The 16098-nt window shown below is 41.5% G+C and overlaps 1 protein-coding gene across 6 annotated transcripts in view; it reads left to right on the forward strand.

The window, feature by feature from the left end:
- Pde4d (phosphodiesterase 4D) overlaps window positions 1-16098 on the forward strand; it is a 792225-nt gene that overhangs the window by 771342 nt on the left and 4785 nt on the right. For all 6 annotated transcript variants that reach the window (XM_051182906.1, XM_051182907.1, XM_051182908.1 and 3 more), the window contains exons 7-11: window positions 6955-7048; window positions 8283-8455; window positions 9296-9394; window positions 10318-10482; window positions 11557-11656. In XM_051182906.1, coding sequence (XP_051038863.1) covers window positions 6955-7048; window positions 8283-8455; window positions 9296-9394; window positions 10318-10482; window positions 11557-11656 — 631 coding nt within the window. The remainder of the gene's footprint in view (window positions 1-6954; window positions 7049-8282; window positions 8456-9295; window positions 9395-10317; window positions 10483-11556; window positions 11657-16098) is intronic.

Here is a 16098-nt window from a genome sequence, read left to right on the forward strand (position 1 = left end):
GAAAGCAGCCTCCCCAAGGGGAAAGGATGCCTTTTCTTTTGTGAAGTCTGGACCCGTGGCTTCCCCAAATTCCTGTGCTTGTGTGCAGAGCCGAAGAGAAAGCAAAGCTGCCTCCATCACCAGGGAAGCCACATGTTTGGGACTTGAGTCAGGGAGGCAATTTAAATGCTAGAAGTCGGAGATTATTAGGACCCACAGACTGGCAAGGCTTATTTAAGAAGCAACTGCAGACTGCGAAGTTTTGCGGTCATTATCCATCATCTTTGTGAGAGGGAAGCCCCATTCATCTTTTCACAGGCAGCCTGGTAGCTGCAGGGAGACCTTTATTAAATGGCAAATGGCGTTCACCATGTGGGGAGGAAAGCCTCTCCCCCCGCCCCCCAGGCTCACCTCTGGAACCAATCATAAAGCAGCCTGAACCGCATCCATGCCCCCTGCCCTCTTAGATCATGGATGGAATGCCATTGGTGCAGAGTTGGTTCTATGGGCGGGGTTTTGTGCCTCTATTCCCAGCTTCCCCCTCAGTTCCTTATTTGGTAGCTTTTGACAGAACTAGTCTTTCTCGCAGCGAAGCATCTTGACATACATTATTCATTAAGCCCTGGCGCTCGAGAGAGAAAGATGCAGACCCTTAGCTCTCTAGCCGGTTCTTCATCGGATGGATATTCCTTATTCAGAATAGTTGCTGAATTTTGTTCCATTCTGGAGTTTTACAAACGGCATGCATTTAATGGGAAGACGGCTATATGGAACCATAACACAATGCTTTCTTATTTATACTTAACTGCCAAAAATCTTTAGATTTCCACACGCTGACCAGTTTGTGGAGATTGTTAAAGTCAAGGGTCGAAGAGATACACGTTTTAGAACTTGCCGGTATATATACACATATATAGACACATAATCTATCAAAAATGCCTGAAGCAAATTATTTGTTGTCAGTGTCTTGGGGCTACATAAAGGTAAGATTTATTTTGCTGTTGAAACTTGTTACTCTGATTGCATAAATGATAGACTTTTTAAAGCAAAAGGTAATGGTGTCTGAGTAATTTTACATTCTTAGCTATTAACTAGAAAAGAAAGAAGCGTGTTTTGTTGCTGAAGATAAGATTGTATAACTGTCAGGTGTAGTTTGCGCTCTAAGATAGCTTTTGAATGTGCATTGTTCTTTTGTTTGTCCTGTGTGAATTTGAGTTATGCTGTAAAATAACAAGGTAATGAAATAAGTTAGTTGCAAATAAATTTCCGTGCCTAATTCCTTACAGTGACTGATGAATTCTGATTAGCATGCAGTATTTGTCTTAGCAGCTTATGTGTGGTCCTAAATATCAGTGCTACTTTTGACTTCTAGAGGAAAAAAATTTTCACCTTTGTCTTTAAAGCTACAGATGATGCACTTTATTTAAATATGTTCTTTATAATGCAAACTTGATTATCTGGAATAACTATAAGAAAGTTTATTCATGCTGTGGCTTTTTTAAATCTCAAAAATGAAATCATACAAGGAATTGGTAAGGTTGTGTGGATACTGGGCAAGCTTTCGCCATTGAGTTCTGTCTCCAGGATAGAAAACCCTTATTCAGTCCCCCAAAGAGGCATTATTTCAGAAAGTAGGGTTCAGCCAGTCACATAGCACATTTTCAAAGATATCTATTCTGTTGCCGTAAGGACTTTCAGATAGAAAGGTTTGATTTCTGTTTCTTTGTGAAAAGGAAACTTTGATGTTTGGTGTTGAGGTTGAGTAGCATTCTAAGAAAGCTAGAAGTCTCATCTCTGTTTCAGCCATGCATACAGGATTTCTCGAATCTGTAAATCTCTAGGGTAGTCCAGATTTTAAAAATGCTTTTCATTGTCTGAGTTTTGCTAGCCATTTCTTGTTTTAAAATTACAGTCAGAAGTAAATGTAAGAACCCACGGCCTCCCCAGACTCTATCCCCTAGCTGTTAAAGCTTATCGAGGCATTTTAAGGACCCTGTGTTTCTATTGTGACTATGAATAATGCCTACACAAATCTAAATATAGAACATTAGGACTTAGGTTTTGAGGGGAAAAAATGGTGCAGTTTTTTGTGCCTGTGTTAACATTCTGCCCCAAAACCTTTTAAGAAAGCCAAATATTGATATTTGGTGTTCTGCGTATTCTAAAAGACTGATTTTTATAGTGCCAATGCAGCACTCATTTAAATAGGTCTTAATATTGATATCTCCCACACTCGCAAGCATCATATTCAAAAGATCATTAGAATTTCACAATGGAAACAGCGGTCAATGCAATGTTCAATTAAATTAATATCTTCTACACTTGCTGGGCACGTATTCAAATGTTAGCAGAGTTCTGTGATGGAAAACGTAGCCACTCTCTGTGTTAGCCGCACCGCATCTTTTCATGCGCTCAGAATGTGTCATGCACCCACCCGTCCTGGTACACAATTCCAGAGGGGTGAATTCAGAAAAGCTTAGTTTGCTGTATTAAATGCTTTGAGTCTTTAACCATCTTAAACGAAGACTGCAAAGCGAAGAAACTGGGATTGCAAAACACACAATACAGCATTCAGATTGGCTGCATTTTGGACTTAGGTTTATGATCTAAGTGCTGCACACACATACTCTGCTGCATAATGAGAACAAAGACCTCAAAAGCATCCACTGAAAAATCTTTTCTTTCCTCTGGGTGCAACCATTCTTTGTAATGTTTTAAAACCACTTAAGTAAAACAGGACCGGTAAGAAATTAATCAACATAAAATAGAGGTGACTTTAAGACACAGCTGCACGCTCAATTAAATAGTACTTTTCTCGGGGTTTTATTGAAAGGCACTTTTGTGCCTACCTGCCTGCCTGTCCTAAATCCGTTAGGGTGTGTAATGATGGTATAAGGAGGAGACATTCTGTTAGCTTTTTAAACCATCTTTTCTTCCCTACCCATGGTAATTAGTCTGTAAGTACCTTAATAAACGTAGTTACTCAAAATGACAGAAATCTACCTTGTAATTAAAATGCTTGTTAAAAGCTTTTAGTATGTTACTGTTTAATACACCGGGCAGTCAACTACAAGTTGAGAGAACACTTGTGGCCACTTTTTTGTGGTTATTAATTTAGCATGCCTAGATTGAAATTTGTATTAGCGTAGCCCAAAATAGGAGGGTGTTTGGTTAACAGTTTAAACGCCTCCTCACAAAGCCCTTGTACTCTGGAAACCGCCTTTTGGAAATCCCCCGGGGAGGATGCTTTGGGGAGTTGTTTTAGATATTGTCTCATGGTTACTTTAAAACGGAATGTTGCCGTCTTTGGAACACAGTAACCCTTGGTAGGGAGACAGGTGTGTGATGCAGGGTTCTTCCAGTCCATGTTCCCATGCTTTGAACAAAGAGGGGAGAGAGGAGAGGAGTGTGGGGATCATGGCTATGTGTGATACAGCACTCTTCAGGGGAGTGTGCAATGTGACACTGTGGCTGCACAGAAGAATCTTTTCAGTGGCGTTCTTAACCTTAGTGCTTGCACTAACCTATCGAAGCACAACTGTGAGAACATCAGGTTACTGTTATTCCAGAAAGTCAGATAATGTGTGTGACATGTCTGCAGGCAGAGTGCACAGGGACATTTCTCTGCCAGGGTGGAGGCAGCTTGTTGATCCTACTGGGTCTGTGTGGAAGGTAGATGGTGAGTCTGCGGATGCCTGCCTGGTTTTCCTGGTTGTCATCAGAAAACTAGTGTGTGGTGCTGAGTTGTACTGAGATGTGCAGGGTGGCGGCAGCCTGTACTGTCTCCTGAGAGGCTCACAGTGGCCTCAAGCAGCACCCACCCCAACCCCACTTTATCATGGTCAGGTAGTTCTTAATGACAGCTTCATCTGACTGCATGGACTGCTTGAAGTCAGAGAAAGAATACTTCACTGGATACCATGTTCAAAGCATCTAGCAAACCTTCTTTCCAATATGTTTTGCCTAATGAGTACATGTTCCCAAGGGTAAATTACCTATAAAGCAAGAATTATATTTCGCATATGAGGGATTATACATAGCATTTTGGTTCTGAAACAGCTGTGATTATTTCCCATGTGGGTTGGCTCCTGAATTCCTTTATGCAACTGAATAAAATGGGGGCTAGCTGTAGATGTGTCTGTAATCAGTCTCATTGATGTGTTCTGCATTGGTAAAAATCAGCTATGGGAGCAAAAGGTTCAGAAGTCAGGGATGAGCACCACAAAGGGAGCTAAGGGAAAGAACCCTCAAATAACAGTGTGTGCATGTTATGTGGCAGGCAGAATATAAGGCAGCCTAAATGGTTAGCTTGTTTAATTGTAAATTAATAATTTACTTAAGGAAACATAGCTTGAAGATGACAGCAGTTTTTGACACTAGTTAGTGTAAATGCCCTCTGAAATAGTCTCAGGAAGCCTCAGGTTTTACTTTCATAAGTAGTGTGTGTTGCTAAGCGTAAACAAATGGAACCCGACATCTCATGATATGTGATGCAGTAGATATAACAAAGACCCAGGAAATAATATAGCTAATTGTATGTAGTTTATCTTTGAGCAGTGGTGGTTTAATTTTTTTTATCTTTCTGTTTAGCTTTCTAGATTTTTCTGCCATACATGTGTATGCTATGCTTATAAGGAACGCTTATATTTACTCCTTGTAGCTAACAGTTGGTTGCTATTATCTTGATCAACCTCAGTGTTTGCGGTAATGGTTGAAGTGTTGTACCTAATTTGGATTTCCTAGGGTTGACTCTGGAAGAGATTTGTCAAACTATATGGCTTCTTGATGAGCCATCTCTGTATAAATTGAGAGGAGCAAGATTTTTGAAAATTCTAACTAGGCCAGTTCAGTTCTGAGTTGCATTTCCAACACTCCAGAAAGAAGAGCTCACACCTCCTCTCTAGACTTACAAGTGAGCTTTCATAGTGAAACGGAAGGTTTCAGAGTCTACTAAAGATAACAAAATCATTGTTTTACATTTTTGATCAAGTATTTAATTGTCCTTCGTTTATATACCGGAAAACTGCATTATTCTGAGTGTCCCAGCTTGCTTTCTGTTGCTCTGATAAAACCCCATGACCAAAAGCAACTTGGCAGAGGAAAGGGCTTAGTCCCTTTTGCATGTCCAGGTAAAGTCTGTCACCTGGAGAAATCGGGGTGGGAACCTGGGGCAGTGCTGTTGATTGCCTTCCTCTCCCTGGCTTGTTTGGTTTGCTTCCTTACATGACCCAAGGATCACATGCCTGCATCAGTCATTAAGAATGTTCTATGGACCTGCCTATATAGGCAATCTGATGGAGGCATGCTCTTTCTTCCCCCCCAACCCCCCCTTTTTAAATGTGCATGAGTGCTATTCCTCTTTGTGTGTACTACATGCATGCATGGTGGTCATGGAAGCCAGAGAGAGTGTTGGATCCCCTGGAACTGGAGTTACAAACAGTTGTGAGCTACGGTGTGGGTACCAAGAATAGAACCCAGGTCCTCGGGAAGAGCAGCTGGTGCTTTTAACCACTGAGCCATCTCTCCAGTCCAGGAGGAAGTTTTCTCAGTTGAGGATCCTCTTCCCAGATAGCTCTAGCTTTTGACAAAACAACAGCAAAAAACAAACCAGGACATTGAGTATTGGAAACTATTGAGGCATATTAACCATGCCTGGTAGGGAGATTTTCAGATTCAAAGGGAGGCTTTACATTAAGAAGTCCTATCTATATGGTCCCTCATTAATTCTCTGACTTCTGTGGCTATTCCAAATGAAACACACATACCTAAAGAGTCTAAGATAACATCCATAAAAGAGAAAACATGTGATAGTTGTCTTTCTGGGTCTGGGCTACTTCAGAGCGATCATTTCCAATTCTATCTGGTTACGTGAAACTTTTCGCAATTTCACTTTTCAAAAACTGAGTAACATCCCATTGTGTAAATGTACCACATCTTCTTTATCCATTCACCCACTGATAGACACCTAGGTTGTTTCCATTTCTTGGCCACTGTGGATAGAGCAGCAGAGAACACAGTTGAGCAAGCACCTCTGTAGTAAGACATAGAGTCCTTTGGAGGAAATGCCCAGCAGTGGTGTGGCTGGGTCACACGGCTTATCTATTCATGGCTTTGTGAGGGACCCCCAAACTAATTTCCATAAAAGCTACACCAGTTCACACCCACACAAGCACTGTTCCCCTCTCCCTCCATCCCCACCACCATTTGTCCTCAGGTGCTCTTTTGTGTGAATCTTAGCTGTCCAGACTGCGGATAAAGTATTTCCCTATTGTGGTAGCAGATGATTGCAGTGTCTGGATGGACATAGGCATAGTCGACTCAGGAATGTAAATGGTGACGTTGTCAGGCAGAGAACTCCACGCTGACCTACTTTCTGTTCCCTGATTGGGGAGATGATCAGTAGATGCTGCAGTCCCTGACAACTAACGCTTCTTAGACTTTCCTTCTGCGTGTATACAGCTTCGGAAGCAATTTACTCAAATTTTGGGGTTCCCCAAATCCCTGGATCTTTAAACAGTTGATCATTATTATATATTTGTTTTTAATAATGATAAACCGACTGATAAAAGAATTCAATGTTAAACTTGGAATCAGATACAAAAAAGAAGACATTGTATTATTATCTGAAATGTATGTGTATATATACATGTAATGTACATAATATATATAGACACACACACACACACATATATATTCTATGTGATAGCGACTGGATATTAAAACGAAGTTGAAACTCAGTTTCTCATTCATACTAACCTCATGTCTCATGCTTCATAACCATATGTGACAGTGGACCCTGTCACAACACAGATTGTTATAACTGTCCAACCCTGGAGAAAGTAACACTGATAATAACACATAGTCATGATTATGTGAACATTCTTTGGGTGTAATTCCCTGTGTCTTGGGGCATGCTTGTGTCGTGACACTTAAAATGTCCTTTGTTCTTACTACAACCCTCCTTGTGTCTTTCAGTTTAAAAGGATGCTGAATCGGGAGCTCACTCATCTCTCTGAAATGAGTCGGTCTGGGAACCAGGTGTCAGAGTACATATCGAACACATTCTTAGGTGAGACCAGCCGCGTTCAAAGTAAACCTTGCCTTAGGCTTCTTTGCTTGCTTATGTTGAGAGGCCAGTTAGAGCTTAACTCAGTTTGGAAACCAAATGTGTGTGAGAAATTCTGTTGTTACTGCATAATGTTAGTAAGTTGAGACTTAAAGTCTCTAAGCCCCAGAATCAATCTGGGGTGGCGTAGTATATTTTATTTATTTGATCTGCAGTGCGATGTAGCAAGCCCACAGCCTAGCACGTGCTAGGCAAGCACTACACACACCACTGAGCCACCTCTCTAGCAAGGTCTTTTCATAATACTAAATTATGAAATATTCATCACAATATTTATTTGTTCATGCATCAAACTTTTTTTTTTTAAGGCCACCATTGCTGGGCACTAGGGAAATTAGAAATACTACCTGCCAGCAGGTACAGGCTCAATTCCTAAGGGATGCTTTCTGATTTAGCCAAGTAGGGCCTTGTGAGACAGCCCTTCTAACCTTAAATGTAGAAAGAAGTTGCAATAAGTGAAAACAAATTTTAATTCCTCCTTGATAGAGGGATTTACTTTCAAAACAAATTAGTGTGTATTAAGGAGTGAATTCCTCCTGTACAGGTGTTTGTTGAACCTACTGTTCAAGGATGAGTTAAGCTGCTTCACAGAGATGACCGCATTAAGACACCTTATGTCTATAGCTTTTACTGTAGACATTAGCATAGGTGCCTCTCAGTTACGTAATGTTTTGGATAGTCTGTGGTCCCTACAAGACTTGGCTGCATTGTAAACATTCCCTTCCTATTACACAGTGAGACAACATAGAAGAAGTCCTCAACTCACTCTGAGATGCAGCTTAGGCTCTCACAGTGTGACTCCCTGTAGTCATTTAGCTCCCAAGTTCATAGGCTGCTGTTCTTGATATATTTGCATGTGAAGCGTCTACCATTTTAAAGTAAATGTTGAAACTGGAGAGCTTAGTTGGAAAAGCATTTTGCTCTCTTTCAGCTGGCTATCATAGCTTACCGTCATCTGAGGATAGTCCAGCAAGAGGTCTTTCAAATAAAGTAGAATTTGTTTCATTTTGTGTTTGAGGACATCAACTTGTGTTCAACTCTGAAAGGGAAACTAGTCTTTGGAATCACTTTCTAGAAAGTATAGTGATCAAGGACCCTTTGTTCATTTATATGTTATGTGATTAAAAATTAAAGTTGAAGTAATAGTAAATATTGGATGCTTTCTGAATTTCTTAAGATAAGCAACATGAAGTGGAAATACCCTCTCCCACGCAGAAGGAAAAGGAGAAAAAGAAAAGGCCAATGTCCCAGATCAGCGGGGTCAAGAAGTTGATGCATAGCTCCAGCCTGACTAACTCATGCATCCCAAGGTTTGGGGTTAAAACAGAACAGGAGGACGTCCTGGCCAAGGTATAGTAATTTCACAGACTGTGGTGTGATTCCCCCCCCCCTTTTTTTCTTTCCTTTAAACAGATGGAAAACTTCATTAATGTTTAAGATCTTAAGAACTATTTTTGAGTCAGGCATAGTGGAGCATGTCTTTAATTCCAGCACTCAAGAAGGCAGAGGCAGGTAGATCTCTGTGAGTTTGAAGCCAGTCTGGCCTACGTAGCGAGAACCTAATTTGTTTTGTTTAAGTGTGTATGTATGTGTGCCTGAGTGTGTGTGCAGTGCCAATGGATGCCTGAAGTGGGCACCCCTGTACCTGGAGCTAAGAGAGGTGTGAGCCACCTAGAATTGGTTGCTGGGAGCTGAACTCAGGTCCTCAGGAAGAGCAACAGTTGCTTTTAACCTCTGAGCCATTTCTCCAGTCCTAGATTTGAAGGTGGGAAAAGTCACTTCAAAAGCTGTGTAAGTTATTAGAATTTTTATTAATATGTAGATTTAGACATCTGGTCTGCTTGGTGTGTCTTGGTTTGTTGTTTTTTGCTTGCTTGTTTGTTTACAAGTTAGAAATCTGTCATTACTTCTGAAGTTTAGAGTAGGGAGATTCTGTAAATTGTTCTATTGAAGTGAAAGCATATGAATATAATTTACTATCAGAATAATGTTTTCAGTTTAAGTGAATTTGCCTTACATTTAACTGTTTACATGTCACATCCTTTTAAAATGAGGTGTTTTGTTTGTTTGTTTTTTTTTTTTTTTTTTACTTTAGCAGTGTTTCTCATTAAAGTCAGTCATTTTCATATACTCCTGTTTATTGTCACCTCTTGTCCAACTGTGTCCTATGGGTGCTTTTCTTCACCCCAGGAACTAGAAGATGTGAACAAATGGGGTCTCCATGTTTTCAGAGTAGCGGAGCTGTCTGGTAACCGGCCTCTGACTGTTATCATGCACACCATCTTCCAGGTACTGCCCTTGAGTTTCTTCTAGCCAGGGGACTACATATGAGTCATTTTCTGCTGCTGTGAAAATATACCCAAGCAAATTATTCCAGAAGGAGGAGGGATTCATTTTGGCTCACAGTTTCAGGGAGTCTTAGTCAGCTACTCCAGTGCCCTGAGGCTGTGATAAGGCAGACAACATGGCAGAGTAAGAGCTCAGCCTTTTCAAAGGTATGCTCACCTGTTAGCGATAACGCCTCAGTGAAGAGGCATTTAACCCAAACTGTCCAGCCTTATTCTACTCATCCCCTGCAGCTTCTTTTGATGTCTGTTTTATTGCTCCTTTATAAGGGACACATAATAATAAATGGGAGTGTGTGTAAAATACAAATAATTGCATTTTTTTCTATTTAAGAAGCATGGGAGAAATAATCTATTAACACTAGTTAGAAAATCGTCTTTTCTAAACAAACAAGCCCCTGCTGATTCACACGGACTATAGTTGTTTGAGTATATTTTTAGTAGTCTGCCACTGTTTCTGTATCCCTCCCTTGCTCTTGCCTCTGTACTTTGTCAGGATGGGATGTAACTGAGAAGCTGGGGCTGGTACCTTGGCATTAGATGGGAAACTCCAGGCTGAGAGCAAGCATGGGCTCATCTGGCGTGACTGAAGGGCCAAGCCAGCAGCTGCATTGTGCTGTGGCTGCCTACAGGAGCCTAGGGCTGGCAGCCCACCCCTCACACTGTACCTCAGATGCAGAACTGTTGGTCTCAGGAGGACAGCTCAGCGGTGGGTTGCTGCCAGAATTTCTACACCTCTCGCTGTTTCCTTCAGCGAGACAGTGTGAAAAAACACTGTCAGTTTTGGGTTGTGTAGGCAGCCCCTCACTCTAGGGAGTGAGTTTTAGTAGAAAGACAAAGATGCTAAGAGGATTTCTTTTCTTACAGGAACGAGATTTATTAAAAACATTTAAAATTCCAGTAGACACCTTAATTACGTATCTCATGACACTGGAGGACCATTATCATGCTGATGTGGCCTATCATAACAACATCCATGCTGCAGACGTCGTCCAGTCTACCCACGTGCTACTGTCTACACCTGCTTTGGAGGTCAGGCTGTCTTCTAAGTTGTCTAAGTCGCTAGCACTCAAAGAGCTCTTAAACTTGGATGTTAGAGGGTTTTTGGTACAGACAGCAACTAAGTTCCTTGGAAATACTTTAAGGAGAAAATTGTTAATAAACAACAGATCCTTTGATGAATTCTGTCTGTGAGAATTGGTCAACAGTTTGGGGCTGCATCTGTTTATCATACTGCTTCTTTGAAATGGCCCAGTGGACTCTGAGCACACACACATATGGCTTGTTGACTTCCTGTCGGGTGCTTTTCCAGAGCTTTAGTCTGATGGCTCTAGTTCAAAGGAAAGACATAAGCAACGCATTAATACTTTCTAAGAATTTATAGAAGGAAATGCCTTTTTAAATTTTCCAAATCCTAAGAAGTTGTCCCGTTAAGTGTTTAATGAAGGGATTTGATCTCCACAATCATCTGGGGGAAAGATTCCCCTTTGTTATATAGTGGATGTTCCTTTCATTGTAAAGCTCTGCTTATACCTCATTATTTGGCTGAGTGGCTCTTAGCTGGGGATGATTTCTGTCTTGCTCTCCTCCACTCCTCCACCCAGGGACATTTGGGGAATTTCTGGAGACATTTTTGGTTGTATGGTAGCATGTTGTGAATAAGGGTGAGGAATTGGCTAAATGGCACAGTAACATTCACGGTGCTCTAACCACAGCGTTGACGGCACTGAGGCTGAGAACTGGTCATCTGGGTGACAGGAAGATGAAAGAAAGAAATTCCCTTTCATAATTCAGTGGGCGTTACTGATTACATGTGTTCTCTGTGTATCGTAAAGTGAGTTACATATAGGCTCGTATTTCCTTTTTATCACATTTCAGATACTCTTAATATGCTTTTAAGTATAATCAACAGGAGAGGCCTTGTCGTGATGTATATAGCGAAGTCAGATGAAACACTTAGCTTTGAAATTTTAAAACGCATCCGAAAGGCACTTCTCGATGGTACTGCCCAGCCTCACCCGGGGTTCATTTCACTTGTTTTTACGGTATGCTCACTCTAGCTTCTTGGGATAACACAGTAATATTTCCTGTGCTGTTGGTGTCCAGGCTGTCTTCACGGACTTGGAGATTCTCGCGGCCATTTTTGCCAGTGCAATACATGATGTGGATCATCCCGGTGTGTCAAACCAATTTCTGATCAACACAAGTAAGTGAAGCCTGATTTTAAAATATATGCATGTGTCTGAGTGGTTTTCATAAGTCCATGTTCCTCCAGGGCCATAAGGTGCTTTTGACATGTGTAAACATGTTTTAGAAATATCATGGCCTCCCACGAGACAGGCAGTTGGTGTGTGAAAATCATCCGTGTGCTCTAGTATGTCTCTAAAAGTCATTTATTATCATGTCTCTGCAAAAGACAATCAAAGGTGGGCGTGTTCAGCGGGGCGGGCAGCCTGTTCACTCTGTAGATTACCATTGATCCCCCAGAAACTCTTTTCAGAGGTCTCCGTGGAAGTAACAGGAACGTAGTTTCTAGCCTCTTGCCTTGAACAATTCACTCTCCTTTTAACCCCCTGCAACCTCTCAGTGTGTAAGAAGACACCGGTGTGTCTAGTGATGACGTAAGGTGTGGTAGAGATCTGGTTGTGGTCTCCCTGATACACAGCAAACATCTGTAAGGGCATCTGGAGGAGGCTTTTCCCCTTCCTCAGAAGGGTTTAACGTTATATAAATAGTACTTGTTACTTGACATTACTAGATAAATGACTTAAATGTACTAGGCCTTAATTCATTCCCGTTGTGCTGTGGTAGACTGACATCATAAATTTCCCTTTATATAAAGAGAAAAGTGAAGCAAGTCTTTTTCATGGTAAGAAACTGTCATCCTTCTGCCTCAAACTGTGGGTGGGAATCTGTCCATGAGCTGTGGGAATCTGGCTATCCTAGTATCGGAGCTTTCACAACCTCCAACTTTATGGTAAGCAGGATTTAAAAGAAGGTAAATGGGACAGTACCTTGAGAGGCTTAAGTCAGGGCTGCCAGAAAAGATCCACAGTTGTTATCTTCAGGTAGCCCCTGTGGAAACAACACAGTATAGTTAGCGATTCAGAGATGGAGCGCAAGCCTCCTGGGATGTGTGGCTGGGAGACAACATTTCGGATCTTAGCGTTTGGAGGGACTTACTGATCACACAGGTTCACATTCCCATTGCTGTATGAGAGCCTGGAACAGGGCTCTAACAGACTCAAACCCTTTACGTAACTGCTATCATCATTGAACCCCCTGGCTTGCATTGTGCTGGTGCTCAAGGTAGCATTTTCTGAAAAAGGCTGGCAGGTCACTTGGTGCAGTGTGCCATGGTACTTTCCAGAAATCTGGCCCACTTCAGTATTTTGAGGCGTAAGCACTTCTCCTTACAGATTTCAACAAACACGTAAATGTACCTCATTTATAATTCTTGACATTTAAGAAAGACATTTTCTTTAAGTTAGTACATCAAATACTTTGTATTCTGTCTCATAGGCTATTCTATGTTCCCTTATAGTGACAGCAGAATTACAATCAGAGGGACACAAAGTTAAGCCAGAATAGAGTCAGTCTTCAAGTGTTCTACTGTACCTTTTAAGGAGAACAGGGACAAGTTCTGTTCCTTCCCTGAACCCTCCAAACACCGTCAGGCCTTGGCTGGCACCTGAGGGACTGTGGGTGGATGTTTGTCATCTCAGCTAGCATAGCCCATATCCTCTAAAGTCTGAAAGACAATGAAACCAGTAACGGAGAAACTTGGAGGATTTTTATAAATCTAGAGCATTGGCCAACAGTGTCTTTTTCTGTTGACGTGCCTAGGTAGAAACCTGATAACCAGTCCTGCTTCTGGAAGTGAGTTAGTTCCTTTTAGCATTGTGATGATCCCAGGGACCACAGCAACACAGCTCTGGGAGCAGCTCCTGTTGAGTTGTGGTGAGGCCATGATTTGGCAGAGAAGCTTGGTGCACAGACCCATCCCAGGGCTGAGCAGGATCACTGCCTTCCTTTGAGTGATCACCAGAGCCTTTCCCTCCCTTTTTCCTCTGTATCGTGCAAACAGTTCACCTTCACAGCATGCAACAAACACATCTCTAGTGACTTTGAAAACAATCTTTTGAAACGGTGTGTTTGTTTATTGGTAGTCCCCTTCAGAGTGAGACTTAAGTTTCTATTTTCTTTGGCTTTCGTGGACAGAGTCAGTGAATCAGGCAAGGATACTCTCTCTACCTCTCGACTCAGAGTTGGTCCTTCCAACGCCATAACCAAAGGTTGGACCTGGTTCTTGTAACAAGGAAATCTTAAGTTTTGATCATCCTCTCAAAACCCTAGTTAGATGGTTGCATCTCTTGAGGAGACCTCAGAGGCACAGTGAACTTAAAAGATGTGACTTCCAGTGCAGCCATGCCCCTGCCTCTTAGCTGTGGTCTTAGTCTCCAGATTTATCTGTGCTTATTGAAAGCACCTGGAAGTTGAGAACAGGGTGACCATTTCTACCTGGAAGAGATGATGAGGCTTGATCATTTGAGACTATTAGTATACAATGAGAAGAGTTTTAATGAATGTGTCTTAAGGGTGTGGAGGTCTGTGAACCCAGGGCTCAGAGAAATTGAAATCACAGGTGGGAAGCTGCCTTAGCCTTTGTGAAAATACCACAGATAAAGCAACACATAAATTGCAAATAGCTTCATACAGGTTTGACTGTAACATCTTACAAGGTATTTATCATGAAAAGATCATTTGACTTCTTGGTTTTATTTTCTGAAAAATTAAAACACTGAATGGTACTGAACATGCATTGTGTTATATTTCACTTGGAAAGAGAATGTGTTGTTTATAGTAAAGATGGCCAAGTTTGGGGAGAAAGATTTATTCACACTCATCTTGTATTCAAAGCAGATGTCTATGGGTTTCCAAGAGTAGGGAGGCATTACATCATAGTAAGTTGAAGTGGGACCTAGTTGCCAGTACACACACTTTACAGACATTATCAAGCTCTCATATCATTTTAACATACATGTTCCATAGCTGTATGAGTGAATTATATAGAGATCTTTCTTTGTCTGTGTAAACCTTTGAAATAAGAACAAATTCATTTTCAACAAATATGACTCTATAGAGAACAAGGCCAAGGTCTGACTCTTAATAGATTGCATTGTGCTAGAAGAGACAACAAATGACTGAGTGGCTTGAGATGGTACCCCATGCAGGAGGAAGCCAGACATGGGGGGAGTGAAGTGAGGGGGAGCAGAGCACTTTTAGGAACATATTGTTTAGATTTTTTTCTTTTAAAATAAGATAATGACTCTTTCACACAGATCCCAAGCTGTGCAGCCGTGAGTAAATCTTATTCTGGCCATCACACACAGGCCTCAATCCCCTTTTGCTCCTGGTGCTGCCTAAGTAAGCTGTCCCCTGCCCAAGTTGTCACCAGTGTGACAGAGTGGAGATGCCCTCCATCTCCTTAGATAGCCTATCATTACCCCAGCGCTTTGGAAGGGTTGTTCTTGCCTTATAGGTTAAGCCTAAGAGGAGAGGCTGGCTGTTGCTTTCATAGGCAGATTTGATTAATAAACACATGAGCATCTTGTCGAAAACATTGTTATAAAGAAATGTGTGAGTTTGTTCATAAAACTGTATTGTGTCAAAGCAGATGGGCACAGGAGTGTGCATGTATGCATGTAAGATTTACTTCTTTTGTACAGGGAAATCTAGTAAATTTAAGATGTGAACCCATGTGCCTCTTACTATAAGATACATGTGTTTTATGATATATTTTTCAAAAATACCTATTCAGTTGAACTTCTACAAAAAGTAATATGATCAGGGTTGGGTATGGTGATCATTGCCTTTAATCACATCCCAGCACATAGAAGGCAGAAGAGCTCTGTGAGTTCAGGGCCATCGTGGTCTGTGTAGCAAGTTCCAGGTCAGCCAGAGCTACATAGTGAACCCTGCATTGTGGATGATGATGATAGTAATATGTTCATTGAAAAGTAGAGGATACTCAAATGAATTAAATTGACTCCTGTTAATAGACACTACATAACCCATTTTCTTCAGAGTCTGTCACATTGAAACTGTAAAAGCTCTCATTTTACACTTTTCATATGCATTGCTTCATTTGGGCCAATAGAAAGCTTGAGTGCACTTACATTTTGTCTACTGTACCCTTGCCAGCTCTGAGGTTTTAACAATTGAAGTTAGATTTACCAGAATTTTATTGTAGAGTTCTTTGGGGGGGGGTCATCCCATTTCTTCCCTGTTATTGCACCTTTTAGCAATTAGCACTGTAAAATAAAGTTCATTTACGTCTACTTACGCTGCCATAAGATCAACAGTCCTTAGTGTTGTCAAAGCATCAGTAAGCAGACCTTCGCCCTCTGCAAGCTTACAGTCTAAGATGTGCATTCACGGTTTCCAGCGATGCTTGAAAAGCTGGAGCATCTTAATTAAGGATGAGCCTGAAGGAATGTTTCTGTAAGGAGTTAGTATTGGAATTAGACTGAGCACAGATGACCCTGACTGGGGTGGGAATGGGCACTATTCACCAGCTCATGGGGGCCCCAATACAGTAGATGAGGTAAGGAGGGGGGCAGATGTCTGAGCTAGGACATCCATCAT

The sequence above is a fragment of the Phodopus roborovskii genome, unplaced genomic scaffold (assembly GCF_943737965.1).
Source record: "Phodopus roborovskii unplaced genomic scaffold, PHOROB, whole genome shotgun sequence".
Classification (NCBI taxonomy): Eukaryota; Metazoa; Chordata; class Mammalia; order Rodentia; family Cricetidae; genus Phodopus; species Phodopus roborovskii.